The 27,867-nt window shown below is 38.8% G+C and overlaps 3 protein-coding genes across 13 annotated transcripts in view; 1 reads left to right on the forward strand and 2 right to left on the reverse strand.

Annotated features, from left to right (window-relative positions):
* LOC122971765 (myoferlin-like) overlaps positions 1 to 13,430 on the forward strand; it is a 26,896-nt gene extending 13,466 nt beyond the window's left edge. For 4 of the 8 annotated variants that reach the window (XM_044338506.1, XM_044338509.1, XM_044338505.1 and 1 more), the window contains 35 exons: positions 214 to 391; positions 508 to 632; positions 786 to 895; positions 1,175 to 1,367; positions 1,599 to 1,754; positions 1,960 to 2,091; positions 2,325 to 2,488; positions 3,365 to 3,479; positions 3,649 to 3,751; positions 4,032 to 4,174; positions 4,422 to 4,589; positions 4,852 to 4,945; positions 5,083 to 5,160; positions 5,278 to 5,459; positions 5,749 to 5,907; positions 6,206 to 6,307; positions 6,396 to 6,557; positions 6,704 to 6,869; positions 6,956 to 7,032; positions 7,196 to 7,252; positions 8,106 to 8,303; positions 8,497 to 8,625; positions 8,838 to 8,993; positions 9,087 to 9,178; positions 9,292 to 9,462; positions 9,586 to 9,734; positions 10,231 to 10,370; positions 10,460 to 10,548; positions 10,634 to 10,729; positions 10,984 to 11,125; positions 11,252 to 11,351; positions 11,447 to 11,640; positions 12,079 to 12,188; positions 12,404 to 12,551; positions 12,730 to 13,430. In XM_044338506.1, the coding sequence (XP_044194441.1) occupies positions 214 to 391; positions 508 to 632; positions 786 to 895; positions 1,175 to 1,367; positions 1,599 to 1,754; positions 1,960 to 2,091; positions 2,325 to 2,488; positions 3,365 to 3,479; positions 3,649 to 3,751; positions 4,032 to 4,174; positions 4,422 to 4,589; positions 4,852 to 4,945; positions 5,083 to 5,160; positions 5,278 to 5,459; positions 5,749 to 5,907; positions 6,206 to 6,307; positions 6,396 to 6,557; positions 6,704 to 6,869; positions 6,956 to 7,032; positions 7,196 to 7,252; positions 8,106 to 8,303; positions 8,497 to 8,625; positions 8,838 to 8,993; positions 9,087 to 9,178; positions 9,292 to 9,462; positions 9,586 to 9,734; positions 10,231 to 10,370; positions 10,460 to 10,548; positions 10,634 to 10,729; positions 10,984 to 11,125; positions 11,252 to 11,351; positions 11,447 to 11,640; positions 12,079 to 12,188; positions 12,404 to 12,551; positions 12,730 to 12,768 (4,617 nt within the window). In that variant the 3' untranslated portion in view covers positions 12,769 to 13,430. The remainder of the gene's footprint in view (positions 1 to 213; positions 392 to 507; positions 633 to 785; positions 896 to 1,174; positions 1,368 to 1,598; positions 1,755 to 1,959; positions 2,092 to 2,324; positions 2,489 to 3,364; positions 3,480 to 3,648; positions 3,752 to 4,031; positions 4,175 to 4,421; positions 4,590 to 4,851; positions 4,946 to 5,082; positions 5,161 to 5,277; positions 5,460 to 5,748; positions 5,908 to 6,205; positions 6,308 to 6,395; positions 6,558 to 6,703; positions 6,870 to 6,955; positions 7,033 to 7,195; positions 7,253 to 8,105; positions 8,304 to 8,496; positions 8,626 to 8,837; positions 8,994 to 9,086; positions 9,179 to 9,291; positions 9,463 to 9,585; positions 9,735 to 10,230; positions 10,371 to 10,459; positions 10,549 to 10,633; positions 10,730 to 10,983; positions 11,126 to 11,251; positions 11,352 to 11,446; positions 11,641 to 12,078; positions 12,189 to 12,403; positions 12,552 to 12,729) is intronic. The other 4 variants (XM_044338510.1, XM_044338511.1, XM_044338508.1 and 1 more) reach the window with 4 other exon arrangements.
* Positions 6,774 to 27,563, reverse strand: LOC122971768 (alanyl-tRNA editing protein Aarsd1-like). Of its 4 annotated transcripts, XM_044338516.1 has the most exons (17): positions 27,388 to 27,559; positions 27,110 to 27,223; positions 26,855 to 26,921; positions 26,641 to 26,739; positions 26,325 to 26,414; positions 26,126 to 26,188; positions 17,211 to 17,339; positions 16,867 to 17,026; positions 16,632 to 16,689; positions 16,371 to 16,527; positions 16,142 to 16,258; positions 15,658 to 15,788; positions 15,489 to 15,555; positions 15,153 to 15,244; positions 14,939 to 14,993; positions 14,764 to 14,858; positions 13,427 to 14,683 (listed from the first exon to the last, which is right to left on the reverse strand). In XM_044338516.1, the coding sequence occupies exons 1-17, from the start codon at positions 27,420 to 27,422 to the stop codon at positions 14,545 to 14,547; spliced, it is 1,668 nt and encodes a 555-aa protein (XP_044194451.1). In that variant the 5' UTR covers positions 27,423 to 27,559; the 3' UTR covers positions 13,427 to 14,544. The 4 variants fall into 4 exon arrangements, 3 of the variants coding, with proteins under 3 accessions (XP_044194451.1, XP_044194449.1, XP_044194450.1); XR_006399560.1 differs by lacking the exons at positions 26,126 to 26,188; positions 26,325 to 26,414; positions 26,641 to 26,739; ... (1 more) ...; positions 27,110 to 27,223; positions 27,388 to 27,559 and adding exons at positions 6,774 to 6,860; positions 8,832 to 8,966; positions 17,859 to 17,983 and having other exon boundaries at positions 14,523 to 14,683; XM_044338514.1 differs by lacking the exons at positions 26,126 to 26,188; positions 26,325 to 26,414; positions 26,641 to 26,739; ... (1 more) ...; positions 27,110 to 27,223; positions 27,388 to 27,559 and adding an exon at positions 17,859 to 17,983.
* LOC122971770 (kallikrein-1-like) lies at positions 19,107 to 20,842 on the reverse strand. The gene is made up of 5 exons (XM_044338517.1): positions 20,740 to 20,842; positions 20,374 to 20,536; positions 19,966 to 20,255; positions 19,743 to 19,882; positions 19,107 to 19,641 (listed from the first exon to the last, which is right to left on the reverse strand). The coding sequence occupies exons 1-5, from the start codon at positions 20,777 to 20,779 to the stop codon at positions 19,492 to 19,494; spliced, it is 783 nt and encodes a 260-aa protein (XP_044194452.1). The 5' UTR covers positions 20,780 to 20,842; the 3' UTR covers positions 19,107 to 19,491.
* Positions 27,564 to 27,867: the final 304 nt, after the last annotated feature.

Below are 27,867 nucleotides of genomic sequence, written 5' to 3' on the forward strand. Positions count from 1 at the left end.
ACAGGGTGAGACAAGAAGTCCTTTAGGGAAGTTTGTAGGTGTTAATGGATGCAAATGAGATAGCAGGTGCTGGATCACTGGATATGATCAGCATAAAACTTGTAACATGAACCTTAAAAAGTCTTGTACATGGAGTGTTACAAAATGTTATTCAGTTAAAACCTCTCTTCTCTTTCCTTTACCTCTCTCTTCTCTTTCCTTCTCCTCCATTAGAAGTACCAGAGGAGGAGGAAGTACTGTCTGTGTGCGGTCTTCCACAGCGCCACCATGATACAAGAACCTGGAGAACCAATACAGTTTGAAGTCAGCATCGGTAACTACGGTAACAAACTGGACACCACCTGCAAACCACTGGCTTCCACCACTCAGTATAGCTGTGCTGTATTTGATGGTGAGTGATGAAACTCCAATCTGATGACATACTTTGTCTGTGCACTCACTGAAGATACATTTACAAGCTGCTGTCTTGTCAAGAGGCGTTTTTCAAATGGTGTGTTATTTTTCAAGGTAACCACTATTACTACCTTCCCTGGGCGGGTACCAAGCCGGTGGTTGTGGTTACCTCATTCTGGGAGGATATCAGCCACCGTCTGGACACTGTCAACATCATCCTCTACATTACTCACCGCCTGGTATGAGTTTATGATTTATTTCCCGTGGGGGTTGCAGCTAATAAAACATACTCCATTGTACAGATGTTTGGAATGTGTGCGTACGTGTTCGAGAGTGAGATAGGAACATGAGCGTAATCCTAGCCTGTTTTTTTTTTTTTTTCCTTGTTACAGCAATCCAACCTGGAGGCATTTAAAACTGCTATTTCAGCTAAAGTGTCTGACAACCAACTTGTAGAGGTGTGGCTGAAGTTGCTCAATCAGCTGATTGAAGACTTAGAAAGGTATGTAGAGCATATGGTGTTGCCAAAAAAAAAAAACCCAACAAAAAAGTTGTTCAGTTCAGTGCATCTTAAATGTCACAAAGTTAAATGAACCCAAGAGAGTCAAGAAAAAAGGCAAGAAAAAGTTTCAGCAAATAACAAATGAACCAAAAATGGCTGTATGTAGTAAGCCCATAAGGATGTAAGAGTTTACTGGGTAATTATTTAGTATAATCCCAGTTCGTACATTATTTTGATTTAAGAGAACTGAGTCCCATCTATGTCTCATCTGTCCCCCAGTTTCCCAACACCTGAGCTGGAGGGCCGATCCAACCTGACATCTCTGGACATCCAGTTAAAGAAGCTGCGAGACAGTGCCTTGATCACCATCAAGGAAGGAGCCAGACGCATGAGAGAGGAGGCCAGAGAGATCAGAGACACTCTGGCTGACATAGAAGCCTGGGCGGACAAACTTAAACTGCTGGCTGAGGAGGTACAAACACAACAAGCAAATGCTCTCACTTGAATGTGCTTTCAGTAACAATTATTTGTAGGTGAATGGAGAGGAGTCTTTCTACAATAGCAGTTCAAAACAGGGTGACAAAGTTTTCACCGATTGACCCTGGCAGGAAGTTGATTACAGTATTATTATTGCTTCATGCACAGTCAATCGATTATGCTACATTATGGATAAATAATGTTTTTCTCACTTTTTATCCTCCAGCCTCAGAACAGCATGCCTGACGTGATCATCTGGATGTTGCGGGGTGAGAAGAGGGTGGCCTACAGTCGCATCCCTGCTCACCAAATCCTGTACTCCACATACAGTGAGCAGGCTTGTGGACAAGACTGTGGCAAGACACAGACTGTCTTTTTACAGGTACACACCCGCAGTTCAATAAATAAATAAATGAAAGAAAGGTCAGAAAAATTGATTTAAAAAAATAAATAAATAAAATTTTTATTTGTCCAAACATCTTTTAGTGTCTGTCAGCTAAATTGCAGGGTATTTTGCTGTTGAAGTATTGCACAAGACTCCATTCATCTGAAATCAAAATGTTCATGTGATATTTTGTTCCCCTCAGTACCCCATGGACAAGAACAAGGGCTTGAAGGTGCCAATTAAGATTAGAGTGAACATGTGGCTGGGTTTGTCTGCACATGAGAAGAAGTTCAACTCTTTTTCGGAGGGAACCTTCAGCGTGTTTGCTGAGCTGGTACGTGACTCCTAAATATAATGCCCATAACAGAGCATGAGTATATTATTTCATATTTGTCACAATAAAAAAAATCATATTTTTGTATTTAAGAATTGCAGGAAATTGTTGAAGAATTTATTAAACTCACAAGAAAATTCTCCTTGAAATAATGATTAGAAATCTTTCTGTTATTGAAAACCAGTAAGTCAAGTCAGCACCTAAAATTAAACTTTGCGTCTTTTGCATTACAGTATGAGAACCAGGCCCAGGTATTTGGGAAGTGGGGAACCACAGGACTGGTGGGACGCCACAAATTCTCAGATGTAACAGGCAAACTGAAGCTGAAACAAGAGTACTTCATGCCCCCCAGAGGATGGGAGTGGGAGGACGAATGGTTCATTGACCCAGAGAAGGCGTGAGTATAACTGGAGACTACCTAACCATTTGGCATTCATCCCCTTCCAAAATGTAAAACATTGACCAAGAAGAAGACCTTGTGATTTGATATATTAGGATTCAGACCAGTTATGTTAAATTTTGATCTCACTGCTGGTTATATTAGTTGAATATGAACACACACATTCTTCAGATTGTGTGGACTTAAGTAGAGGAAATGGGCTGCTTTCTAGTGTTTACATTCCTCTCAAGCAATAGACCATGATTTTGATATCAAAGTACCAGCCTGTGCTGGGAAGCTGGAAGTTATTTATCTTTGTCAACTCAAGAACAACCATTCACTGCACTTCAATCTTGACTCCATATTTACATCTATAATTGTTGGGTTTAGCATGTCAACATCATCAGTACATTTTTGGGAGCAAATGACTACAGACGGGTGAAAAAATAAGGGAAAAGCCGAATAGATAACATCTTTATGTTGATTTTTCCTAAAAGTTGTATAACACAGCTGAACCATTACAGTATATAAACAGCAAAATTATCTGTCTAGAAGAAGAACACACATCAAGAAGAGCACACACCTTAAAGACGCACCTCAACAGTTTTATTTGAATAAGATTTTAGCTGGAGTGTGGCCAGTAGTTGAGTTACTCCCAACATGTTAACACAGTCTCTGTCAAAACATGCAAATCCTTTGCCCTCTCTCGATGCATTAACTTCGCCCTGTAAAAGTTGCACTTGTCTGCCAGGGTGTCTTTGGATACGACCACTTGGGGGCACCAAAGTGTGGAATTCCAAATTCTGCACATAGAGGTTTTAAGTGAGCTTTGTAAAATAAATGTTCTCATATTTCACACACACAGATACAACATTCAGTGTATTTGTGTTTTAGTCTGTTGACAGAGGCAGATGCAGGACACACTGAATTCATGGATGAGGTGTTCCAAAATGAGACTCGCTTCCCTGGTGGAGAGTGGAAGGCTGCCTCTGAGCCCTTCACCGATGTGGTGAGAACAGCACACTGACATGCAAATCATTTGTAGGGTGGTTTCAAATAACACACACATAGTAACGTATAACTTATCCTACTATATGAGCAAGCCAAAACATGATGAAACTAAATAAATGAATGAATTAATGAATGTATGCAGTTAACTGAGATTTCATGTTGTACAGAATGGAGAAAAGAGCTGCAACCCTGGAGAGTTTGATTGTCCTCCAGGTTGGATTTGGGAGGACGAGTGGGCTGTTGATGTCAACAGAGCCGTGGATGATCAAGGTGCAGACATTTATCTAACCAGCTGATATCCTGAGAGTAGCATTTTGTTTTTCAAGCTGGCAATACGTAGTTACTCAAAAAAGCGGCATCTCTTATTTACAGTTCTTGCTTTTTTCCCACCTGGTTTTCCAGTGCTCTAATGCGACGTGATTATAGTTACAATACATTTGATTATAATTTCCAAACTCACGGGGTGGAATTCAAACCAAATGCTCTTGTATCCGAACTAAAATGAAACAAAGGAATACTAATTGTGTGATTGCGCACTTGTACTCTACAGGCTGGGAGTACGGGGTGACCATTCCTCCAGATGACAAGCCTCGGTCCTGGGTCCCTGCAGAGAAAGTGTACCATGTCCACCGCAGGAGAAGGCTGGTCCGACCTCGCAAGAGGGCTGCACTCCCTGCAGGAGCAGCTGTGGAGGTCAGTATAGGACAGTGTGGTATACTGTGGTGTCATTCCTAGTTTGATTCCACCTAACTTTCCTTTAAATGCCATGCCGATTTTTGCAAAAACATTATTTTGATTATGTTACAAAGACTGATATCTATGTGTATCTGGATACCAGTTTTATTTTTCTGTATGTAATTGTGCACCACTTTTATTTTCAATTTAAAAAAAAAAAAAAAAAAAAAAAAGGTTTGCGCTACATTTTTGTCTTTGCACACAGAGACGAGACCAAGGAGACCCAGAGGGCTGGGAATTCTCTTCACTGATTGGCTGGAAGTTCCACAGGAAGGAGCGTTCTTCAGATACGTTTCGTCGAAGGCGCTGGAGGCGGAAGATGGCACCAGAGGACCGCCTTGGATCTGCCATCTTCCAACTGGAAGGGGCGTTGGTGAGTATGGGGGGGGGAAATCTGTTTTACTCTGAGTTGGACCTTAGACTTTAGACCTAGCAAACAGTCCATGTAGGTGAAGAAGGGATGGCGTGGAGTGATGGCATGGTGTTTGGTGACTCAGTGAGTCACCAAACATCAGGTATTTTCAAATATTTGCTTGTGTATTAAACACATATTCAGTGCCACGGCATGTTTTCATTTGGCTCTGTGTGACACATGAACAGAAAAACTCTGAGATGTCCATTGGTTCACTCTGCAGGGTGTTGATACAGAGGAGAGAGAGAAAGGCTCCAAGGCCGACGCCACAAAATTGTTTGGTGCCAACACGCCCACTGTGTCCTGCTTCTTTGACAGTGAGTTATGAGAATGCAAATACTTAAACACACATACAGTATGTATGAATATATGTTACAGACATCTAAATGTAGCTAACTGTACACAACATGCACCTGTGATATTGTTACATTTTAATGGGATTTTTTCTCTGTAGGGTCATATATGTACCATCTGCGTGTCTATGTCTATCAAGCAAGAAACTTGACATCTTTGGACAAAGACAGTTTTTCTGGTAGGATGCTACTTTGTGGTCAAGTACTTCTTCCGATGCTTAGCTTGAAAGATCAATATTAAGACTGCCAATGGTTTTCAAGTTTGAACCATTTAACCACCTATTTTTCCTTCACAGATCCATATGCACACGTGTCCTTCCTGCATGTTAGTAAGACAACAGAGAAGCTGCAAGCAACGCTGAACCCAACCTGGGACCAAACTCTGATTTTCAGTGATGTGGAGATTCATGGAGATCCACAGACTTTGGCTCATCGCCCCCCTGATGTTGTACTGGAGTTCTACGACTATGACCAAGTGGTAAGCAAATGAACACGGAAAAAGCGTTTCTAAAGCTAATCTACGCCGTTTGCGTGATTCATATGATGTACCTTATGAAACATAGGTTTTTAGCAGATAAATGCTGTAGGAAATTCATTCAAAAAACACTTGAGAAAACTTGTTTTAAAAAAGCTTATTTGGTTCATTTATTTACCTACAGCTTGGCATTGTGACCCCAAGGAATATTTGCTCCATTTTTGTCTAAATGCTCTGGATTTGGATCTTAAAAGACTTAATATGTAAATGTCACATGTTATTCTCTGCACAGGGGAAGGATGAGCTGCTGGGCCGCAGTGTTTGTGTCCCACTGGTGAAGTTGAATCCAGGAATAGATCAGACACCCAAACTGCTGTGGCACCCCATCATCCAGAAGGGGCGTCAGGCAGGAGAGGCACTTGTGGCTGCTGAACTCATCCTTAAAGACAAGGTTTGCCCTGAAAGTAATGGAAAATAGGCTAAAATAGTCTTCTCCAAAGTATTGCCTACTTCAGAGGCAGACTGACATGGATATAGATTAGTAGGTTCACCGAAAGAATGTTTTTACCTTTTCAGTTTGTTTGTAGTAGAAATGTTTTGTGTCTATTAATATATATCATGATATAGAGCGTTATCAAGATAATTTTTTGGTGACTACACATAGTCATTCATTTGTGTGATTAAATGTAAACTTAAAATGAAAAACAAAAAGGCAGGTTTAATCCATACTCTCTTCTCTGTCTCTGCAGTCAGGCGAGTCAGATCTTCCCCTGGTTCCCCCAAAGAGAGCAGAGAATCTCTACATGGTTCCCCAGGGCATCCGGCCTGTTGTGCAGCTCACAGCAATAGAGGTAATACAACGACCTCAGACACTGTTTCTCTCTGAGTTAACATATGTGATATTTCTAAAGCCTCATTGGTTTGTATTGCCGTGTCCAGATTCTAGCGTGGGGCTTGAGGAACATGAAGTCATACCAGCTGGCCACAGTGTCCTCACCCAGCCTGGTGGTGGAGTGTGGAGGACATAGGGTGGAGTCAGCCGTCATCAAGAACATTAAAAAGAGCCCCAACTTCCCCGGCTCTGTCCTCTTCATCAAAGTGGTAAAATACAGCTAGAGTGTATTTGTACAATAACAAGTACCCTACAAAAATGGCTTTAATTAAAAATGTTCAACGTGGTTACAACTTATGTATACTATATTTTCATACCATTTAACTGTTTTTGGGCATCTTCTCTACACTTCTAGCTCCTTCCAAAGGATGAGATGTACACACCTCCCATTGTGCTGAAGGTGATCGACCACCGTCCATTTGGCAGGAAGCCCGTGGTGGGTCAGTGCACCATCACATCTCTGGAGCAGTTCAGATGCGACCCCTACGTCATCACTGCAGAGGGAGCCATGTCTTCCAAAAGTAAGGAGGGGATACAGGATAAGTATCCAGACAGAATTAACACACACCCACAAAAAGGCCCTAACTCTCATATTGTCCTCCCACAGTGGCTCTCATGAGGGCATCTCCTGCCAAACATGTTGCTATCAACATGGAAGAAAACAGACCACTGCTAGAAGCTCAGGTAAACTTCTCTAAAGTGACTAATTCCTCATGTAGATTATAACAAGTAAGTGTATTTGATTATTGCTTTCTAAAATCATACATTAAGTTGGCTTATGTGTCTAAGAAGTGCAGAATTTGACTTTGGAGTCAAATTTGACAAGCTTTATTACTCTGGCTTACAGTTCATGTACAGCATGTCAGCTGCTGTCAACAAAATGGCTTCCCCCCCCTCCCACTTTGTATGTATGATTACTTGTTATAGCTTTCTAATTCACATGGCTGGGCACTAATGATACTGGAAGGCTGAGATCACTTAATCCACAGCACTACATCAAGGTCGACAAGGACCTCATAATAATGTCACAATGCTATTAATCTACGTGTGTATGGTCACAAAAACTGTGATTGAACTTAATTTTATTGAATCATCTCATTGAATCATCAATTTAGTCAGCACATTTAATTGATGAAACGGGGCGTAACATGTAAATGAGACATGGAACAAATCAAACCTCTAACTAACATAGAAGTTAATTTAGCTATCGAACCATCAGCACCATGATGCAGCTGGAATATTCTGCTTTAACAAAAGACTGAAAACATTTTGTTGGTCTGGAATTAAACACAAGTCTTACAGGCCAGATATCAAACCCTTACTATCACTGTTATGTTGTGATTGAGAGGAGACTTCCCATTTTTCCGCTTTACTGTTACTGAAAATGAAATGGAAAACATTGCATTGGTCATGATTCAAAGCCAGGCCACACTCAGGCAGCCAAGAATACCACATAACCACCAGTATCATAGTGCAAGTGAAAGGACAGTTGGTGTAAGTGGGCCATCTAGAGGCTTCTTCGTACAGTTGCACATTTTGCACCACTCATTGTTACGCCCCTGTGTCACAGATTTGTTTTCACCTTTGAAATTGCACCTGGGATCTCTTCTCTTTAATTCACTGTTTCACTGTCTTCTCTATATTCGTATCCTACTGTACTGTATGTATGTGTTTTTGCATTTGTAACTGCTGTTTGTCTGTTTTATCTGTGACTTTTTGCCTATTTTGTGTCACATCACATGTTCCTTCTCCAAAAGCATATAGAGAAGGTGAGACAATATCACAAGATTTATTTACTTTATCAAGTGCAGAGAATTATGCTTGCAAAGGTTAAAATTATGCAATTCAATCATCAGGAAAAAGAGACAGTTGATTGGTGGAGTAAATTTTACGCATCAACTGGAGAGCAGGAGAAATGCGGCCCTTACCTCAAGAAAGGATATGACACCCTCAAAGTAAGTTTACTTCCTCACACAGTACAAACTCAACAGTAGGAATTCACTGGTGTGTTGTTGTGTATGGTAATAATCACAATTTGCTATATGTAGTAAAACATTGTCATTAATAATTGCAACTAAATATCATAAATTGAAGAGACGCTTCTCTTTAGAAGCTGTAGAAGACTTATATGTGACTGTGTATTCTCAGGTGTATGAGTGTGAACTGGAGGATGTCCCAGAATTCAAAGGGCTGACTGATTTCTGCAACACCTTCAAACTGCAGCGAGGCAAGAATGAAAACGGGGATGACGACCCCTCTGTTGTTGGAGAGTTCAAGGTAGTGTGACCCCAGTTTTATTGGTGCTTAATATCTTTTGATTACAACATACTTTCCTACTGGAGGATCTATAGAAAGTAAAGCTTTAAAATGAGTCTCCTTGGCTCAGGATCAAGCCCAGTACTTAAGATTTACTGTTCTAGACAATCATATAAGAATAATAAAGAAAAACTAAACTCCGGTTGTGTGTGTATGTGTTCTTGTACCTGCAGGGTTCATTCAAAGTGTACCCTCTGTCAGATGACCCAGGTGTTGCTCCTCCTCCCCGTCAATTCAGAGAGCTGCCAGAAAGCGGGCCTCAGGAGTGTCTGGTCAGGGTTTACATAGTCAGGGCCATAGACCTGCAACCCAAAGACAATAACGGAAGAGTGAGGATGAATCTATATTACCAGTAATAAAACCAGCAGAATTCAAAACATGTGGACCAGTATGTTTGAACTTGTGCTCTCTGTCCTGCTCAGTGTGATCCATACATGAAAATATCACTGGGAAAGAACAAGATTGAAGACAGAGACCATTATTTGCCCAACACCACCAGCCCTGTGTTTGGAAGGTATTTGTGATGAAGGAATGGATGAATTTAAACAATGTATTATATAGCATATCATCCTTAAAGGATAAATGGAAAATCTGTTGCGCCTTCTCACTTCCCTTTGTTTTGTTTAGGATGTTTGAGATGACGTGTTTCCTGCCCCAGGACAAGGACTTGAAAATCTCTGTGTATGACTATGATCTCCTGACCCGCGATGAGAAAGTTGGTGAGACGGTGATTGACCTGGAGAACCGCTTCCTGTCCCGGTATAATGCCTACTGTGGCCTGCCGCAAAGCTACTGCATGTAAGGAAACTGTTGGGTAATCTTAAAGCTGAGCAGGAAAATGCACTTGAATGCGAAAAATGATTAATACTTAAGAAAAACATGCAGTCAGGATCTTTACTTTCATTTTTCTCTTAATCTCAGTTCTGGTATCAACCAGTGGCGTGACCAGATGAAGCCGTCTGAGATCCTGGAGAACCTGGCTCGTCTAAAAGGCCTGTCCAAACCCAGGACTGAAGACAATGGCACATCACTAACCTTCAATGGAAAAGATTACACGCTGGCTCAGTTTGGTAATGACAATGGTTTAAGAGTTTACTAGTGTGAATGAGTGTGAATTAATCTTATTTTGATTTGATTGCTGGTTAGTGAGGGTGAGTTACAGTTACACCCCACACCAGTTACAATGGTTTTCTTTATATACAAACCTTCTCACAACTTTGTTTTTAGAGAAGCATTAAGTAATTAAAGGGTTTTTTGTTTGCCTTTATGGGATTTGCAACACTGTATGTCTTTGCTTGCAGTTTATTTAATAAAAAAGAATATTTTTCCCACAAACTAATATTATTAGCAAGCTTAATAAAGTAGGTATTTAACAAAAATATTAAAATGCGAGAATATTTAGAGACTTTGAAGCATCTTGAATTTATAATATGCAGAGTTTTTGTAATATTTGTCATTGGTAATAAGTCAACAATACTATAGAACAAACAAACAACAAACGATATAGAAAAAAGTGTGCAACGATACAACGTGTCTAAGTAAGGTGCCATGTGTTTTCCCATCCAGAGGACAACAAGGAAATTCATCAGCACTTGGGTCCAGCCAGAGAACGACTCTGTCTGCACGTGCTCAGAACACAGGGACTTGTCCCTGAACATGTGGAGACCAGGACCCTCTACAGCACCTTCCAGCCAAATCTCTCTCAGGTTAGATGTCAAAGACACACACACTGTATCTACACAATCAATGCTCGTTCCCATCCACCCTCTGTAACATGTATATTGTGTCATCACAGGGAAAGCTTCAGATGTGGGTGGATGTTTTCCCCAAAAGCATCGGCCTGCCTGGAGGTCCTTTTGACATCACACCACGCAAGCCTAAGAAGTAAGCACTGTGCAGATCCCCAGTGCTTCATCACCAGTCACATAACATGCCACTGAGCTAACATCCACTGTGTTTGAATGTTCAGGTATTTCCTGCGTGTTGTCATCTGGAACACCACAGATGTGACTCTGGATGAGACCAGCATCACTGGAGAACACATGAGTGACATCTACGTCAAAGGGTACGCTTGATTGTTCATTCTAATTAATGTTATCCTCTGAATTTTATATAGGCTATACTGTTTGTTCAATGTGTTGGTGAACCTTTGAAGTGAAGGTGACACTGTAGTCTTGACAACTATTTCTACACTTCTTTTTTGGTTGTTTTGTGGATTTTAATTACATTTTTTATTGATTACTCCTGAAGTAAAATTGTATAATAGACCCTAACTGCATTGGGACAGTGAATGATAACAGGTGTTGTTTCTTGTGCCAGCTGGATGCCAGGCATGGAGGAGGACAAGCAGAAGACTGATGTTCATTACAGGTCTCTGGACGGAGACGGCAACTTTAATTGGAGGTTTGTCTTTGACTTCGACTTCCTGCCAGCGGAGCAACTTTGCCTTGTGTCCAAGAAGGTGAGGCTTGGTTTAAGTATCTAGAAGAAAGAGCATTTTAATGCTGTACAGATGAAAAAATTAAGACCAGTGTTGTTGAAATTGATAATCTATAACATGGTTTTACATTTTTACTTTATTCAACAGGAGAACTTTTGGAGTCTTGACAAAACCGAGTTCAGGATTCCCCCCAAGCTGATTGTTCAGATATGGGATAACGACAAATTCTCACTGGATGATTACCTTGGTAAGATGCTTCAGGAATGCTTTTTCCACTAGTTTGATTTATCTTTAAAACACAAAATCTGACAGTTGTAATGCAACGCTGTGCTGTGATCTCAGGTACACTGGAGCTGGATTTGCGTAACCTGATTCCTCCTGCAAAGACCCCAGAGAAGTGTTCTCTGAAGATGATGGATGTTCTGGAAATGGAAGTTCCACACAAGATGGAGAATGCCAAGTCTCTTTTTGCTCAACAGTCAGTCAGAGGCTGGTGGCCCTGTTCCATCGAACAGGACGGGAAGAAGGCCTTAGGTGTAAGTATGGGTTGAGACTGCATTATTTGAATGATATTGGCTTGTTCAAACTTGTACTGCAAATTACTTAATAACAGGGTTGGAATCAGTTTTAGGTAAACCCACAAGAGGAAAGACACACCTCCTGCTTCTGGTTCCAGCTTAAAAAATGACTTGTTCTTATTGGTCAAATGAGTTTCAACATATTTACACTAAGTTCATCTAAAATGAGAGCAGCAGAGGAAAAAGTCTGTGTTTTCTGAAATAGACATGTTAGTCTGCTAGTTTTTGGTACTGAATGCTGCAGTTAATACTCATTTCTCTTAAACTATAAGTTATCTGCAGAAGCTTGATGTATCAATTTCTGCAACATTCAAATATTCCAAAATTGTTAGAGGGCCTCATCTTTAATGCGTTATTGTTGTATTAGGCTAATCTTGTCTACTTGTGTGTTTATAGGGCAAAGTGGAGATGACATTGGAGATTGTCAGTGAAGCAGATTCAGATGAGAAACCGGCAGGAAGAGGCAGGGACGAACCCAACATGAACCCAAAACTGGACCCTCCGAAGTAAGAGCTCACAATGACAATTTTCACACATACTGTCAGTCAGTGAAACATGTCTTATTGTGCATTCTGTAGACTGGACCTTTTTTTAATTAACTGCATATTAAACTCCATCTCTTTAGTTGGAGTGAATAATGGAAAGTGTAGTTTTACATTTTACACGTGTACTTTCAGAAAAATACACTAAATCACACTCTCTTATCCTTCATAACCAACAGGCGCCCAGAAACATCTTTCTTTTGGTTCACCAACCCCTGTAAGACCATGAAGTTCATTGTGTGGCGAAGGTTCAGGTGCCTCTTCATCGGACTCATCATTCTCTTCATAGTGCTTCTCTTCCTCGCCATCCTGTTGTACTCTTTACCGGTAAGGGCCATCTGGGAATATTAGTTATACATTCTATGTATTCTGAAATAATTTTGGTTCAGTTAGTATAACCCAAAGTGGTTCCAAATAGACATAAATGTTCACTGTTATTTGGAGGATGTAAGCTGTAAAATGTTGAGGTTCTTTTTCATGAGTTGTTCTCTTTTCCCTTTTCCAGAACTACATCTCCATGAAGATAGTGAATCCACTAAGATAACACCACAGTGGAGGAAATGGTGGTTAAAATGTCGACGAGATCACAATAACTGGGCACAACTACTGCTAAACCATCAATATCTTTTTTACTGCATATAGTGTTTTATAAAAGGTCTAACTAAATGGGAAGGGGTGCTTGCACATTTGCACTATATCAACATATCTTATGATCACAAACTGTGACAGACTTGTGAGCAATACATTAGAGAACAGGACGTCTATCTGACTGACTGCTTATCACACACACACTGAGTGGTCAGAAAATAGAAACTGTACACTGTAATGAAATCCAGTATGTAACACTCACATTTTTTTTTGTTTGCTGACACTGTATGAAAGGTGTTGATTGAACTTTATGGGGATTTTCAAGCTGTTGTTAGTGCACATTATTGTAAGGGGTTTCTGTATAAGCATACTTTATATAAATGAGGTGACAAACAACAATCAATGATGATAGGTTTCACCAAGGTAGTATTTATTGCAGGACAGTTGTATTTGATTTCATTACAGTGTATGTAAGTTTCTGTTTTTCTGGTCACTCAAAGTAATCCTGCCAAATACCAGTAAAGAAAGATTTATTACCAACAGTCATGTCAAGTGTGTCTGTCTTTTGTATATTACAATTTAACATTTTATATTTTAAATTAAATATAATAAACTTCATGTGTTGATGCTCTTTATTGTATTACTTTGCAGGAAAAATACATGTTCAATGTGTGTAACAGAGCAGTTTTATTAGCAATATGAGCAGTAGGAGTATGAAAGGGGGATTTTCGCCATTAAGAACTCTTCATTGTTTGTACCTCTTCTGCAGACTGAGGTGTGCTTGAGCCAGGCAGTTATATAAGGTCTAAATGTATTCCTTTTAGTTTGTTTTTATATTTATATTATGGTTTTTACAGATGGGTTTTTAAATGACTTAAACACAAATTAATTAAACACATTTAGTGACAGAACATGAATCTTTGAGAGTCATTAGGTAAACTCTCGCTATTGGCTTTTAAATGTATTGATTCCCTATAGTGATATTGTTGTAATAAATCTTTGGACCTCAGTTGGAAAAAGTTTCAGATCAGCTCAAGAAAAAACTTCTCCTTGGTGTCCAAAAAAGATCATCAGGAAAAAAAGGAGAGCAGTTTACAGTGCACACAAGGTTCACCAAACTTACTCTGAGTCACTGAGGTCAGTGCCCCTGCTTTTATACCATTTGACTTGCATAGGACACGCCTATTGTCCAACCTCTTCATACTTGACCAATTACACCATTATAATCTCTTTACATCACCTGTTGCAGACCCAAAATCCTAAAAATAGGTTTTGGGTGAGCCTGTACATGTTTGCTTTGTCCAGACATGTCCTTTTACTTTTTTAAAGCTGTTCAGGTTTATTTTACACCATTATTTCCAATTCTTCTTCTGGCTTTATTTTTTAAAGTTATTCTCGCCAATTTTTCACCCTTATTTCTTGATTCTTTCTTGAGGTTATTTTTAAAAAATCATGTTTAATACAGACATGCTTACAATTTCATCAGTTCCCTGAGTGTGATTATGTTTAACATATTATGTGCCCTTTCATTGATTACAAAGTTCTGTGAAGTGTACATACATTATGATGATGATGACAATGCTTCATATTAATAACAATTGCCCATACTTATGCTTACAATTTAACATATTGATAATCATATGTTGCCATTTTGTTCCCTTCAGCACTTCATAAGTCTTGAAAAAATATACCACAATATATAATATTTACTTGTACTGAAGTATTGCTGGGTTTATTCTTCTTCTGAGGTGTGATGTTTGCAGTGCTGCTGCAGTAAAGCCTCCACCTCCCCTCTTCGTGCCATATTGTTGGCTTTGCCTTGGAAACGTCCATTTTTTCCTGCCCCCTTCCCTTGGAGCAGCTCTAACACCCTGGAGAACACAGATAGATACATACAATAACATTTGTTCAGTAGAGTTATAAATAAAAAAAAAAGGGTGGTGTCTCTTACCGTGGCCCCATCTCTGTCACTGGTCCGCTTGGTCCAGCCAGCAGAAACAAACCAGGTCCCTTCTCCTCCCCAACAGTCAGGAAAACCAAAGTTTCCTAAGAAAAGACAAAACAAGGCTTAACAAAATTATTTAACTGCTAATACTAAGAACTAACCAGTCATGTTATATTCTTACCTCAGTGTTTATTTCATTGGCGATGATATTCATGAATTCATTGTCACCCTCTTTTCTGTCGGAGGGGGAAAAAAAAAACATTTTTATCTGAAACACTCATATTGATGCTCATCATGTCTGTCATGGATATGTTTATTTTCAAGATGCTTAACATCGGGGTAATGTAATGCAGTACCTACAAACCAGCCCTTTACCTTGAAGAAGAGTCTCTTACTTGTGTAAACTGAAGAAGTTGCCCCTATGGGGGTCATTCTTAAAGCTCTGAGCGATAAGGACGGCCATGTCTCGTAGAAGGCTCAAGTTAGTCTGTCAAAGATGGTTGATGATTATGGTTAGGGAGTCTACCTTACAGTATTTTGCAGCAAATATGTGATAACAGAGAGTCTCAATTGAAGCGGGGCTCTCTGTGCTTAGTGACCTCTTCTGGCAACTAGTGGGAATTGCAACATAGGCCAACAAAGCCTAACTTGCTGCAATAACTGCAATACTAGTCTATTATAAATTTGTTTTGGTTCCAAAAACATGACAACAACATAGGTATTTCACTTACTTTCTGTAGTAGCTTAACAGATTTCTGCAACTTGTCGACTGCCTCAACATGCTCATCTGGTCCAGTTCTGTTGAACAATGGAGGAAGTGTATTTTATTTTCACTTCAAGCTCTGTGAATAAGTTTAACTCACACTGGTGATCTTTTGCTGATTCAGACCATTAACTCACTTCAAAAGAGAAACCAAAGACCGTTCCGTGCTGAAACTTTTCTCAGCATACTTCAAGATCCTGTTTCCTGCCAGGAAGATCAGATTGGTTTTGTTTTTCTTTCCTTTCTCAGTGCCCAGAAGCTTTATCACCTAAAATCCAGATGAGGAAAAATTAAGCATACAATGATTCATTTCTTGGAATCACTTGGAGGTACACCTAGGACATTGTGTTACAAATATGACATGTGAATATATGTTAAATTTGTACTGTTTTTTCCCCACTTTTTAATGCCTACAATTTCCATGATAGAAAATGTGTGTGAGATTGTGTAGTCTAACGGATCAGGACAGAGTAGCAGATTTTACTCTTATAATTTTTTTGACTGTATGTACAATTTCATGACATCAGAAGTCTTTAAAATGATCCAAAAGTCACACGAGACACATCTAAGCGCTTGTGTGCCTGCATGTGTGTGTGTATGTGTGAGAGAGTGAATTTGTACCTGTAAATGACTGAGGTTTGACACATGGGTTCCACAACACATGTTGGCATCAATACCCTCGATATCAATGATCCGAATGGGCCCTGCATGGTCCTCTGGCAGCCCTCGACTCCTCACCTGGTTCACAGACACCAATCACGTCACATATTGTACATGTAAAATGTTTTTTTATTTTTTTTCTACTTTTTTTTTAGCACCAGTACGTTCAATATCTATAGTATACACAAACCTTTTCCACAGCAGGATCATCAATAGAGAGGAGCTGAACAGTGACGGGGACATGGGCTCTGATCTTCTCATTTATGGCTTGTTCCAGGGCTGAGAGCTGTGCGGGTTTTACACAGGGAGTGTCCAGTTCAATGGTGCTTCTCTGACGCCCTAGTTCCCTGAGAAAAAAAAATCCAAATAAGATGGTCCATAAGTTTTTATGGTGACAGAGGAAGGGGAAATAATTTTGGTGAGGTGTATAATCTGTGCAGTGGGGATGTACCAGGATGTGGTCTTGAATCCAAACATCGTATCTGCCAAAGCTGTGATCAAATGTTGACCTAAGAGTAAGAAGGAAAGCAATTATATGTGACAGGTTTGTGAAAAACAGCCAAAACAAAACAGATGTGCAGATGCGTTTACTGTCAGATGATAGTCATGCATTCATGGTTCAGTTTTGAAAACGAGTCACTTCGTACTGAACGCACGTCTGACTCCATCCAGCGAGCAGTTCTCACCTGAGTGTTGCTGCATATGGTCAAATCTCCTCTCCCAGTCCACCTTCAATAGCACTTCCTGACCCACCTCCAACGATGAGCACACAAAGTGTATGGCGTCTGGTCCCTGCCTCGTCACCCTCAAAACTTGGACATCTCCGATCAGGCCATGGTCATCTGGCTGATGGAGGACAAAACCGCACACGGAAAGATTGAGAAACAACACAATACTACATGTCTTTTGTTTAATGACTTTGAGGTAAGTGCAACATCCCAATATATATAGAGATTGGATTTATAGATGGATTACAGAGTGGACTTTGGAAATTGAAATAGATGAGTAACATTTTGGAAATCCATCTTACTTGGCCACCTCCCTCAGGAAACAAGATGGTGTCTTGGAGCTTCACATTGAAGCCTTTGAGTTTTTCTTTCTTTCCATTGATTTCATGTTTGAGCTCAGCTGGGCAGCAGGAAACTACAGAGGTAACAAACTAAAAGAAAAAGCGTGGCATGAAAACATAAACCTGCCAAGAGGAGGAGGAGTGTGACTGGCACACAGCTGTTGAAGGGTTTAGGATTTCAATCTTAATATAAATCTATACTGCGGTCTGCAGAGTTTACACAAAAAAACATCTGACAACAAGAGAAGCGTACATGCATGCATCTGAACCACGATATAACTTGGCGTCACTGCGTAAAGTTATAAAGTTTAATGTTTCCACTGCGTTACTGAGATCTGAAAATACTATATTTTACCTCTAGTTTCAGACTGACAACGTGAATGTGAGTAGCTAGCTGTATTCTGCTGTTGTGTAAAAATGCGTATAACTCCACAAATAACGGTACCAAACAAAAAGTGAGATAATCACAATGAGTAGCTAACTGGTAACAGTTACTTTAGCAACTATGCTAACCACTTCTGCAGAGAAACAATGTCACATTTCCGTCAGTTGTTTCCGCGTGCTTTTGAACAGTTAAGCGTTGACAAACTGTCTGAAACACTTTCATACCTCTTTCTGATAGCAGTCTCGTTGACACTGAAAAGCCATTCTTAGATGTTTTTGGGAGAAACCTTCAGTCCGTCACACAAGAACTGACTGTTCTTCTTCTTCGGTTTTACTAGCGGACTGAACGCTAAAGGTGCATTCCGCCACCTACTGTTCTGGATATGTAACATCACGACTTTAAACATCACAAACTAAAAAAAACTTTATAAAGAAGTTATATTCCAGATATTAAACCTGTTCCGTTTAAATATTTAAACAAAGCCCTTTGAACTTGTAATTGTTTATCCCCTGTCTCTAACAGACCTTTGACGCTCCCTTTACCCTCTTCGCTAATAGACAGACTGGAAAGCTTTCTCTGTGAGAGAGAAAGCCCGTGAATGACAGAAATAAAACGTTATTTTCTGATTGTTTCACGGCGGTCACACTCTAAAGCACAAATGAACGAGCATCAAACACTGAGGAGACAGACGCTCTTTTGGTGCAATTTGGACACGCGACACGTTTAATGTTAATAAACTTTGAATAAAGTGAACAGTAAGCCGCTCAGCTTTGCCTGGGTGCAGCGGGGCTGTTTGAAATAAACACCGTCACATGAACTCAGACAGTATGGCACAAATATGTGAAGAACAAAAAAGCTACAAAGACTTGGAATATTTTAAAGGAAGTACATTTTATTTGAACTCTAAAACCACTCACAATGAATGGACTTTGGACTCGTTGTACAAAGCTGGGTTTTTTTTTTTTTTTTTACAGTTTTCGTAAGTGTTATTAGGCCTATACCTCTTTGTTGTAAATAAAGAAAGTTTTTTTTAAAAAAACTGGGGGAGTGTCAACTGCCATCTACTGCAGGTAGTACACTGACTATGGATAAGTACCTTATACACTTCAAAAAAAAAAAAAAAAAAAAAGAACTATCCCTTTAACATATGTACGGTTCATACACAGAATCTATACTGAAGTACTGAGTGCATTAAAAAGCAGTGTTTACTGTGAGCAGTGTGTTAACAGTGTAGATTTTCTAGTGGTTTACTATCGGTGGTATTCTGACACACTGAAGTCTTAAATAGTGAATAGCAGTGTTAGAGTACAAGGAGAAAGTGATGTACTATGTTGTATATACAGTATATGGCTGTAGCCACAACTACAGTATAATGGTGATACAGGTTGGCTTCATACTATTGGCCTTATCAAACCCATCTGGAAATCAGACAATCAAATGTGCTTTAAAGAAATGACAAATAACGCATGGACTGTGGGAGATCACATCTTTTTATTCATGGAAAAAAATGGATTTACCGACTGTATAGTGGGAGAAGAATGGTTATAACATGGGAATATCCAAGTCATGCTTTTCATTTCAATCATATATTGAAAAAGATGAGAAAAAGAGAGAATTGGATTACAGATATCTTTAAAACATTTTGTTTGCTTCAATTATAAAATCTACACAACGTTGAGTACAAAACCAGCTGGCATTAACTCTCCTGTAATCGTTTCAGTTTTACTCTAAAGTCAACTACTGACATAATTAAATTGGTTTGACAAGTAATAATGCTTATAAATGAAAAAATATAAGATTGATATTTACTTTTTAAGTCCGTTTGTGGTCTCGGTCTTAACCTGTTAACGGGTTTACTCATGCATTGTCGCGCATGGTTTCTTCAATCCACTTGAGGTAGTAACAGATATCCAGCATTACAATCGTTTTTGCACACGTATCAACAGGTTCGCTGACAACGACCCCATACAAGATATCATTATACTCCACAGCTGTACCTGCATCACCCTGGAAGAGAGACATCATAGGTGTGATCAGTTTTCATGTGTGGTAGCATGAAAATGAACAAAAGAAATAAAAAAAATTAAAAAAATAAAAAGTTTGCTTACAGCACAGGACTCCACGCCAGGTTTAAAGGCACACATGGTGGTAGCTTCATCACTGAAGTATTTCTTATCAGGTTTATCATTTTCATGACACTCGGCAATCTCTGTGTTGGCACACTTCAGCTTTTTGGGGTCTTTGGTATCTGAGGGTTCAAAACAAAATATCAGATAAGTGACTTCTATGTTCAAAAGGCAGAGCTGAATCTAGTATCTTGGTGCTACTCACTTTTTGGGTCGGCCGTCTTTGCTCCCCAGCCTCCAATTTCAACCTGCTGTTTCAGCTCGGGCCTCTTACACTCAGCGGTAGGAAGTTGGATGGTGGGAAGTTTAGGGGACACATCCTCGTTCAGTTTTATGAGCATGATGTCGTGGACTTGCTCATCTTCGCCTTTGAAGGTAAACTGTTGATTTTCCTCGATTTTTTGCTCTGTTTTTACGGACTTTCCTTTAAAGAGGGATTTTATTGACTTAAAAAATGACTCATCATAGTTTAAGGCAAACTTCAGTGTCACAAGCCTGCAAAAAACACAAGGGAAGAACTTATTGTCAGGGGATTGATACAGGTTGATGCCAGTTTTCCATCATTATAAAACACACCACAACTGCATCATGTGGGATGCTGGATGTTTCTTACCGTTCTGCGCAGTGAGAAGCAGTGATGACCCAGCGGGTGTTGAGCAGAGCTCCTCCACAGGGTCTCCCCCCTTTGACAGTGTCTATCTCGACATGGTACTGCCTCTCCTTGTTACAGGATTGACTCCCAACGATCCTCTTCTCGATGGCCCCTGATGCAGCACCTGACATACAGAAGAACAGATGAGATTACTTTTAGGTTCAGCTTCAATTCTTGTTTTTGCATGCATTTTATTTGCAAGTATGTCAGTGCATCTGTCAGACAATTACATCAAAGATAAAAAAAACAACTTCTTCCTAAGCAATGGAGATATGTTTTTAAAAATAAAAATCTGAATGTAGTGTAGTTAGAGGAGGAAAAACTCACCACCAAGCAGCAGAATAAGAACAAAACAGCTCTTCATCATGGTCCCTTTTGATGTGGATTACTCCGTATGCCTCACTGGCTGATACTTCATCTTTTTATATCAAGTATCAGACTTTGCAGGGGTTTTTTTTATTGGCTGCTGCTGTAGATAAAACTTGTGTGTCACAGTCATAGGTGGCCATCAGCACACTCCCCTCAGCCCTTTCATCACATGACTTGTATGGCAAATGCAGCTGCTATTGAATTTTTTTTTTTTTTTTTTTTTTTTTTTTACACCAATACCATAGATGAGCACCTTTCTTTTAAACCTCCTAGTGTCATAAAACTTTGGGGGATTTTCAGATGAATGTATTATAAAATGTATCTATATTTATCTTTTACTCAGAAATAGCACTTTGGCCTCCATATTTACTACATATGTGCTTCCATCTCTTAAAACTCTACATTTTCATTCAAAACTTGCAATTTTAGTTAATAATAATAATGCGTTTTTCAAATGAAACATTATTTACAATAGCATGTCAATGTATTTTTTAACATGTTACACTAAATTGATCAGTACTACTGTATACTGTTAATACTGTACTGTAAATCAATAAGTCTGGAGTCCTTTTTACATTATACATAAGTCAGATGACTTAGGTATTAACCAGCAGATGAGTCTTATATGTTTTACAGAGTTGCCATTTAAATGATGGTCAGTGATTTGCTATTTATATATAGCAAGTACAGCATGCAATATGAGCATCTTTTGCTGTTTCTTTATCATTCATACGTCACTTGAGGTGACAAGATCTTGGAAAATATCAGTCATCAGGTCTTAATGAAGGTGAAAATGTAGCCTTGTAAGATTTTGGTGTGGGGCTGTTTCCTGGACATTTCTGCCAGTTAAATATCAGTCCACTTCTTATATCTATGTGGGAGAGCATAACTACTTGAATTACTATTTGAAATCACAACTGCATACAGTATGTTAACTGTAACTGTAATACAAGTGTAATGAAAAACTGTTTATGACATTATGCCAGACATTGAAACAGTTTAATGTTCTGTGGTAAAAAAAAAAGTTAAATAGTGAATGTTAAAACCTTCATCACAGTTTCATATTAACTATTCATTTGCTCTCCTCAGAATTATGTCTTTGAACGAGAGCGAAGTGAAGTATTTTGAATATTCTGATATGCTTTATCAACGTCAACGGTCCTGTGTGGAAGAGAATTTCAAAAATGTGACCAAATGCAGTCACCCTCAGATATCCCGTCACATTTGACTAGACATCAGTTTCCTCTTTGCTTATCTGTTGAAGTACATCGTAAAACATGATGGCCAGTGTAATAATTGTATTACACTACTATAACCTCCATACATTGTGTAGACACTGTTATTTGGAGGGTATACCATTGGTATGACCGTGCTTGACCCCTGTTTTGCTTTACTTTACAATATACAATAACTGATCACAAAAAAATAGTTACACCAACCAAATTCCTAAAGAAACACATGTCTCCATAGTGGTATTAAAAGCAATCTTCATTTTCTATCATCAATAAAGCCTATAATTATATAAACCTTTCACAAATTTGCTCAGCAGATCAGAATGAAACTAAATGAAAATTAACAACAAAAACATTCATCCAATTCATAAAATCAAAAAACATTTTCTCTCCAGGTACACAGACTTCAGAAAAAGGGACTTTTTACACAATTAGGCAAAGCTTTCTGACAAAACAAAGCAGAGGTTGTCCATGATAACTAACAGCAACTCTGAAAACACAATGACATATAACAAAAAAACCAAAACAAAACATGTCAGAACACTTCCTGCATAAAGGGAGAGTCCATGTTCATCACTGAAAACAGGATTGAACTGGTTTGAACTCGCTGCTGGTGGAGCTGTTGGGGCACATAAAGATAATCTCGTCTCTCATCAAAGGGCTTCCCCCTTCTGTAACTGTCTTTTAACATTATTGTGATTAATCATCCACACTTTTTTACTTGATTTGTATGGTTACTTTGAAACATGATGAGCAGGTCCAGACTAAAAAAATAAAGAAATAAAATTTCTACTACCTAGTATGGAAAATCATCTTTGAAATTTGAGTTGTTCTGCTGAAATCTCTGGAAAACTTCAAATCATAAACCACTTTGTTTGTGTAGCTCACAAACTCTCCTGCAGGTCCATTATAATAACCAAAGCATTTTATAAACCCAGAAAACTCATTTTAAATCCCAGTCAAGTTCTCAGAGTTTCCAAGACATGAAAAAACATGCTGGTCCTACAAGGAAAAGAATATAAAATAATGAACTGCAGTATAACATCTTATTTTACATTTGAATTGAATTGTTTTGACAAAACCTGTATAGTGTAATGCTAATAATGTTTCTCTTGTATCTAAAAAATACACACTGTACTGTATATTCTGTATATGCAGCATCATTGAGGTTATTGTGTCATTATGTTAAGTTATATTTTTAAACCCAGCTTTTTATTATTTTAGACACATTTTACTAAAATGCAGCATGTTGAAAAACTTCAGGATACTGACTGAAATAAAGAACAGGTCATGCAGGATTTAATGATGATACGGAGGCAGCTAAACTTTGAATTTCACTTCTCTGCTGCACACCTGTCTTAGTAACGGCAAACACAGAATAACACACCCTTTGTGTTTTAATGACCTTAGATATTTCAAAAGTTCATTCAAATACAGTGCACTACAAAGATAACTGTCCATTCTGTATTCTTGGACTGCTGATTAGAAACCACACCAATATGGAAATCATGGCCTTTACAACCTAGTGAGTCACTGTGGGTATTAAGTCAAATACTTCTAACTTCTAAATAAAGCAGCATACCTGGAAAATAATATAGATCATCTGTGCTGTACAGACAGTTTAAAACACAAGGCAACAAAATAAAATATTTGTTATTTATGATGCCTAATATTAGTTTATGTTTGAGCTCAACCACACAATTTCCAGTCTAGTGCAGTTTAGTGCTGAATAGTTCACATCAACCGGTTTGCAAGTGCTTCGAGGAAATGTCTTTCATAATGTTGAAGGCTTGCTTATTACAGCATTTTTTAGCAACATGGGAATCAAAAGAAGTCACCGTTATTTCATCTAACTGGGTTCAGCACCAAAATCACACAACTGGACTCTGTAGTCTAACAAGCATTTCAGCATATTATTTGTTGCCGTTATGCAAAGCTTCACTTACGCTCACTCAGAGACTTTTTATAGACCAGAAGGTTCTGGCCACAGATCCAAAAATCAGCATCCTTTCTACGAGACTCTGTCTCTAAAGGCTGAAATAACTAAAGGCTGTGTTTAAGATGACCTCAGAGAGAGCAGAGGCCTGAGCTGCAGAGCCCTCTGATGGAGCAGTTCTGTCACTGGGATCATAATCCTATAAGGCTCTGCACATTATCATCCCTTAGATGGCATTTCAGCTACATTTGCATATGTCAGTCTTTTTTTTGTGGCTCTTTCAGAATATTGTGAATTCAATAAGAGGTTGTAAATATTCTTACTCCAATACAGAAATCTTAAAAGATCCCAGCTTATAAAATATTTGACTTCATGTCATAAAATTAAATGTATGAAAAGTAAAAGATATCCCAGGAAGCAAATGAAATGAACTACAGCATTTCCATACAGAGAATTCAGTTTGGCTTTGTTTTATGTGAGTTTGGAGGGCTGTTTTAACCTGTACAACAGTGCTGTTGTGTTAAAGTGTAAAGCAGGTCCTAGTTCCTAATGTGCTATGCGGGATCTTTCTTCAACTTCAGCACTGCAAGAAAAATTCAATATCATCTAAACAGCACAAGCAAATAAATTTAGAACTGAAAACTGGGACGTCCCAATCAAGTATTTGCCCCCAATCCTAAACCATGTCATATCATATTAGTGCTGCTGATAAAGAGTTTTTTTCTGACATCTATATCTTTTACTGAAAGTAGAAATTAAGTGATTTTTATTGATTGCCATGAGTGATATGTTTAGTCAACATTATTATACTATAATAACCTAAAGAACAAGAAAGTGAGTCAACGTCAGTGAGGAAGACATCAGTGTGTGTATACCTTCAATTTGAGCGAGCTCAGTTATGGACCAAACAACTAATCGATTAATTGAGAAAATAATTGACAGATTGATCAATAATGCAAATAATGGTTAATTGCAGCCCTACTCTTCACTGAGAATGTCTGGATAGGAATAACTGACTGTCACTGCTTCCAGTGAACAAAGTGCCCTCTTCATGAGCATCCATCACCTCCATCTGTTTATCCTCAGTCAGATTCTTTGTCAAAAGTTTACTGGTCTCTGTCTCAACCTTGTCTGTTTTATCAGCTCCCTCTGGTGGTAGCAGAACTTCCTGCTTGATTGCAACAGCTGAGGGAACAGACTGGGACTCTTTCTGTAAGGGACTCTTTGCAGGAGGCAGGTCCACTGGGGCATCCAGACCTGTGAAACAACAAAGCAGAAAGCAAGCTTATAGAGGGACCTACCTTTGTCCACTATGATCTCATTGGTCAGTAGTTCAGGTGGTTCATTTACTTTGGGCTGAGAGAGGCTTGGTGTGTGGCTTACAACAGCTGCTGCCTTCACTGCATCAGGCCCAGTCATTACTGGTCCCTGGACACTTATTATATTTATACTTAGTTTGTACATACATATATAAAAAAAATCATACCACCCACCAGTTGCGGAAGCTGACACATTATGAGCATTTAATAGTTTGATGTTGAAATGAGAAAACCATAACAAACAAACAAACAAAAAAACACACTACTGTTTGTTGACAACGTTGACAGTACATTTACACATCTGCACAGATAATGATGAATGGACGAATGAAGCTGGCTCCTTATTGCTGAATCACTGCCATCTTCTGAAGTTATTCAAACAAACAACCATGTTCTCTCCCATCTGCATAATCCAGTGTAGATACATTTATTAACAAGCCAGAGACAAAAAAGATTCAATAACATCATGACTTTCAGACCATGGTTGATAAAGCTTGTTTTTATTAATTAATTGACAATGACATGTTAGTGTACAATAGACAATAATGTGTAAATAAATAATCACATAGAAAATATTACATGGATAAAAACAACATTTTGGACAATAACACTTCAAATAATCAGCAAATATTACAAAGCGTCAGCAAACATAACATTGTCTTCAGTTTAGTGGCCTCCAACACAGAGATACTGTGAGTCTCAATCAGACTGTGGGGGAAGAAAAATGAAAGTGTCATTATTTAGATAATCAATAAATGATTTTTACAGCATATAGAGCCATATATCAGAGCAAACCAGTATTGTCAGTCTATAGACAATCATCCATATTACATTTTAACACCGGACACTGCACTTACATCACTAAGATCACCCATATCTGGTGCTGCTCCTTTATTAGAAACAGCCATATCTTGGATCATCTGAAAAAGGAAAGCCACATATTTACACACTCAAATCCAAACCACCATTTGAATATTACAAAATTACAATATTGTGCACAGTTTCCACAGCTCTTGAATTAATCTCAGCATTTAGTGATGCAGGGATTTGACTCACATCTACGTATCTATCGTACTCTTCCTTTCCCTCGTCTTCTTCATGTTCCCAGTCTCTCCAGTTATCAAAGTCCACATTAATCCAACTGGGCTGCAAAAAGAAGGAGAAACAACACAATTTAAAATTTTATTTACCAGGGTAAAGCTGTAGCATCCTATGAGGACAATTTAAGCTTTGGAGGTATCTCACCTGCAAACGTCTAATGTCAAGACTATGTGTCAGGTCAACTTAAAACTCTGTTGTTTCTGACGTCATGAGAATCTTTCAGAACTTTACTGTAGATCATTAAAACCTTGTGTCTGACACACGGACTTACCTTAGCAGGATCCTTCTGGAGACGAGGCCATGCATAATCGGGCTTCGTCTTCCTTAGCAAGACATTGATGGTGCGGTCATAGACTCTTTCTCTGGAGTCCTTTTAAGCAACGAAAGAATACAAACACACTTGTATTTAACAACACGATGACTGTATATTTCAGCACGTAGCACATTCTCATGGGTCTCATCATGCCTAAAAATTGGAAACTTACATAGATTTGGACTTCGTCGTAGAAGTACAGCTCATTATAGAACACATCATCTGTGTCGTTTTTGCAGCTGTTGTGAAGAAAGAACATGGTTGTCAAGGGAACATTTTAGTACATATACAACTTTCAACAATAAGCCTATGTAGTGCAGACAACACTATCCAAAGATGGCTGAGATTTTCTACGAACTGGTATATGTTACACAAAACAGAGATAGAGAGCTAGAGAGATTTACGAAATAAAATGTTGTAAACTCACCATAAAATCAATTTGTTTGGCTGGATATCAACCTGGACATCTTTAGGTTTTTGAACCATGAAGTTCATGGTGACATATTTTTTTCTGTCAAACCACCGTGCAGGTGCTGGCTGGCTATTAAAAAAACAGACAAACTGTTATACATTTAAATCAAATATATGATCATTTATATGAGTTTTTTTCAAGAGTGAAACCTCTTCATAATCAAAAGGGTTAGTCAAAAGCATGTGTTGGTTACTTTTAGTAATGTCACCTTAGAAGAAACTGGCAGCACTTACCATTCCTCTGGTCGAACAATTTTGGGTTTGTTCATTCTGATTCTTGGGCAAAACTAGAACAGAAACTACTGAGTTTTATTCCTTTAACAGAAAGAAAGTAAAAAGCATGTGGCACGGTCGTATGGGCTGTGTGCTCTAATGGAGTGCACAGGGCCTGTATGCTATTTATAGGACAGTTGGTATCAGCTGCTCAGGAGACTTGCCGGCCACAGCCCTCTTCCTCTGCCCTTTATGGTCTGTCAGTGGAACTCTCTAGAAAACAGATGCTTTTTCTGGGTTCTGCTAAACTTCAGCCTCCCCCATCTGGGTGCTGAAGAGGGTGAAGGTGGGGGCAGGGACATAGAAGACAAAAGAAGACAAATGGGACATCTGAAAATGTAGAAACAGCAGTTGGAACAATGAAAGTCAGTAAACACCAATAGTAAAATCTACTTAGACTATTTGTTTTGTTATTTTTTATTTTTTCATGTTTGTATGCTA

Source organism: Thunnus albacares, chromosome 20, assembly GCF_914725855.1.
Source record: "Thunnus albacares chromosome 20, fThuAlb1.1, whole genome shotgun sequence".
NCBI classification, from domain to species: Eukaryota; Metazoa; Chordata; class Actinopteri; order Scombriformes; family Scombridae; genus Thunnus; species Thunnus albacares.